At 36.6% G+C, this 3,337-nt stretch overlaps 1 protein-coding gene across 1 annotated transcript; it reads right to left on the bottom strand.

Annotated features, from left to right (window-relative positions):
• Positions 1–987: 987 nt before the first annotated feature.
• On the bottom strand, positions 988–2,889 carry LOC149672364 (uncharacterized). Its single transcript, XM_089840274.1, has 2 exons — positions 2,684–2,889; positions 988–2,584 (listed from the first exon to the last, which is right to left on the bottom strand). Exons 1-2 carry the CDS (start codon positions 2,875–2,877, stop codon positions 1,555–1,557), a joined length of 1,224 nt encoding a protein of 407 aa, XP_089696400.1. The 5' UTR covers positions 2,878–2,889; the 3' UTR covers positions 988–1,554.
• Between the last annotated feature and the right edge of the window lie 448 nt (positions 2,890–3,337).

Below are 3,337 nucleotides of genomic sequence, written 5' to 3' on the forward strand. Positions count from 1 at the left end.
ATACCAGTATTATTCTAGAATATTCCAGTTTAATTGCAATATATTGCAGATTCTAAAAAATCTACTTAACAGCAAAATGCAGCCGAAAATTTTTGTACGGGCAGTTTTATGACTCACTGCAAATTAATACCAAATGTGACAAGTCAACACTTTAAGGAAAAATTGGTTGAAGAATTTCGCCTAATCTATCTGAGAAAAATGGGACATGTGCTTTTAAATGACTTGATTTTTGGCAAAAATGAAAAAAATATTATGGATAATTCACGGGGACAGGGAGGCCAGCTTCTTCGAGACAAGTTGTTTCAAATGAATGGTGGATCAAATATGAAGGGAAAAAAGAAGAAAGTTGAGAAAACAAGCCAGAAAAAGGTGACCAGAAAAGCCTCCCTTAAAATGAAAGTAAAGCGACGGCGAAAAGAAAAACACCTAAATCTGACATTTTAAGCTCTCCGATCACCCAAATTCTGAAGTTAATAATGAGACCCAAGCACTAACCTTAAGTAGTCCACTAAAATCTAAACCTAACAGCCCAAAGCGGATAAAGCAGAAAATTGAGAGTACAATAGAAAAACAAATGAGCCCTAAAAAGGTATTAAAAAAGCTAAAAAAACTCCAATTAAAGATGCAAAAGCTATAACGGAAGCTAAAAAACCCACAATTAAAATAACCAAATCTAAAACGGACGCTAAAAAAAACCCCCAATAGAAATAACAAAAAATATAAAACTCAAGCTTCACAATCACTGAAAAGCCAGATTCTCTTGAAACACAAACCTTACGCTTAGCAAGCCTTCAGAAGACAAAAGAAAACAGCCCACAAACCACTGAAGTATAAATACCAACAAGATGTAGTCCGATAATATGTTCTCCCGGCATTAATGATGAAATCCCTAGTTCTTCCCGAGGAAGAGTGAGAAAAAGAAATTTTCGAAAGGACTACGTTTATTAATTGTGATATTTTAGATTGTGACAATATTTTAATATGCTATTGTGATTATGTTTTACAGTATGATACTGTGATAAAAACAAGTACAAATTTCAAATTGAAAATGTTGACGTAAACAGTTTTCGAAGATTTAATTTCCACAACAGTAAAATAAAAGTCATTTCAGAAACCAAATTGAGTTAATGTGTGTTTTAAACGACAATTTTCACAAGTGCTCTACAATCACTTCAATAGAAAAAAGATGGTAAATTTATATCAGTACCTCGATAAAATCTCTCACCAGTTTTTAAGCTGTCCTCATCTCTGAATTTAATAGAAAGGATCTTCTAGTCGGTTTAAAATTGGAGCCTGTTAACTTCCCTGCCGTTATGAAACGTAATTGGCTAAACATGGTTTCTACTACACTTCCGTTAACTTTAACCGGGTAAATATAACAATCGGGGTACCTGTCATGGTATTCATCAATGAACCCTACAAATCCGAATACCGATATCCGCAATAAGTCCCATGTTTGCCAGGCTAAAGACGTCTTCCCATCCCGACCTGTTTGGGGTTTCCCCAATCGGATTGTCTAGTTAGCCCAATCTTTAAAGCAGGCTAAGCCTTTCATTATATTTTGAATAGATTCGCTATCTCTTGAAAACCCTTTTTGTGCGATAGTAGACCTTTATCAAATATTAAGTGGTATGCGTAGAAGAAATCGTAACACGCCATAACTTCTAGGCTATCCTTGGGTGCATCGCCCGACATTGGGTGCGTGTAATTATAGAGTTCACTAAGGAATGGCATTTGTTGAAGGATTTTTGCTGGCGTTACGTTTAGTTTCGTCCAAGAATCTCGTACAATATTAGAGTGGCGTAATCCCTTAACTTGCGTCAACTCATTACTCTCTCGCCTTTGTATCTCTCTTGCCTCAACATCCTCAATTTGTTTCCATCCAAATGAGATGCCGTTCCTTTCGAACGCTCTTGTCCCACCATCTTTGGAGTGACTCAAACCATTTATCAAATTTTTCATTTCGTGACTGGCGCAAGTTACATAATGGATCCATCTGTCAGGCAGTAAAGGGTTGCGAAACTTTGGTGAAATTGCAAAATCGTATTTTATATCCTCTCGTTGGGTTGACTCATATTTGCCAGAAACACCGTGACTGGTTTTAATCATGGTTAAGTTGGAGCTAGCTCCATCACATACAATAGCTGAAACCATGAAACCGACAGATTGAAAGGCGAACACGACCCTTTGGGTTAAAGCAGTCAACAGTTCATGTGTAAATGGTATATTACTTGGAAAATACGGCCCAACTACATCAAATAGTTCTCCCGAACACCGCCAAATGTACTGAAGTACATATTCAGCTTTAAGGCAATTATTAAGAGATTTTGGTTTATAAAACTTATGCAAAGACGGAACTTCTTCCTGGTTCATGGCTAACCCAATAAATTCGTTATTCCTAGAGTTCCAAACCATTTTGCCTATCACTTTTACTTCGTCCATTACCAGAAATCCATCTTGAGGTGGTGGTTTTTCTGCGGAACTAAATGTGGATTTGAACCTTGTACTCTCTATATTTAAGTGTTCTATGTCAACTCCAGGGTCACAATTGATTTTTTGCAGTTTCTTCTTTACAGTGTCCACGCTTGGTAAGTTGAAAATTTTAAGACCTTGTAACGTTCTGTATGATGCTGGCGATCTTGAATACTAGCTTAGGGCCAGACGAAATGTTAATGGTCCAAACCTATTGACGGTGCTAGTTTCTGGATTTTTAGCTTGATCATTCATGAATTCCAACAGTTTCGCATTTTTTATATCAGTTTCCCAACTCGCTCGCAAGGCTTCAGCAAGCAATGGGTTTCGCTTCTTTACTTCGAATATAATCTTGTTTACTTTATCTTTGTGCTTCCCATTCATTTCTCTTAACACTTCCGACATTTCACGACTTTGTACAGGATTCACATTTTCCTTAAGCTCCTTTTCCAGTTTACGTAGTTGTATCTTTTGGCGATACCTCAGGTTACGAATGTTTTTTATACGTATACGTCTTCTTTTCCATTGGAAACTTTGAACTTATGTGGCGTTTAATTTTTTTCATTCTTTTGGCATCGTGCTGAACAAACGATTCCTCTGTTTGAAACAAGTAGTCCAAGTACTGTTTACAACAATCTTGCCCTTTGAAAGTCTTAAATTTGTATGTTTCATCATCCATCTCCATAGAACTGACAAGTAGGATGGCCACATGTTCTTTAGAGTCGGAAACATAGCTTTCGCTATCGAAAAATCCATATTTCACGGGAGGATATTTTTGTTTTAAAGGCATAACGTAACACTGGTTCTTTTCATGCACAATCAAGCATTGCTTACATTTTTTTCGCATTCGTAAATGCTATTAATC

The sequence above is a fragment of the Phalangium opilio genome, unplaced genomic scaffold (assembly GCF_054372755.1).
Source record: "Phalangium opilio isolate 3A_F unplaced genomic scaffold, DU_Popi_V2 ptg000053l_1, whole genome shotgun sequence".
NCBI lineage: Eukaryota > Metazoa > Arthropoda > Arachnida > Opiliones > Phalangiidae > Phalangium > Phalangium opilio.

What these genes read in the sequence shown, in the direction of transcription:
- LOC149672364 (XM_089840274.1), bottom strand. Translation starts at nt 2,877, where the DNA reads ATGTCGGAAGTGTTAAGAGAAATGAATGGGAAGCACAAAGATAAAGTA. An exon ending in GAAACTAGCACCGTCAATAG is followed by an intron (nt 2,585 to 2,683) that starts GTTTGGACCATT and finishes CAACTTACCAAG; the next exon opens with CGTGGACACTGTAAAGAAGA.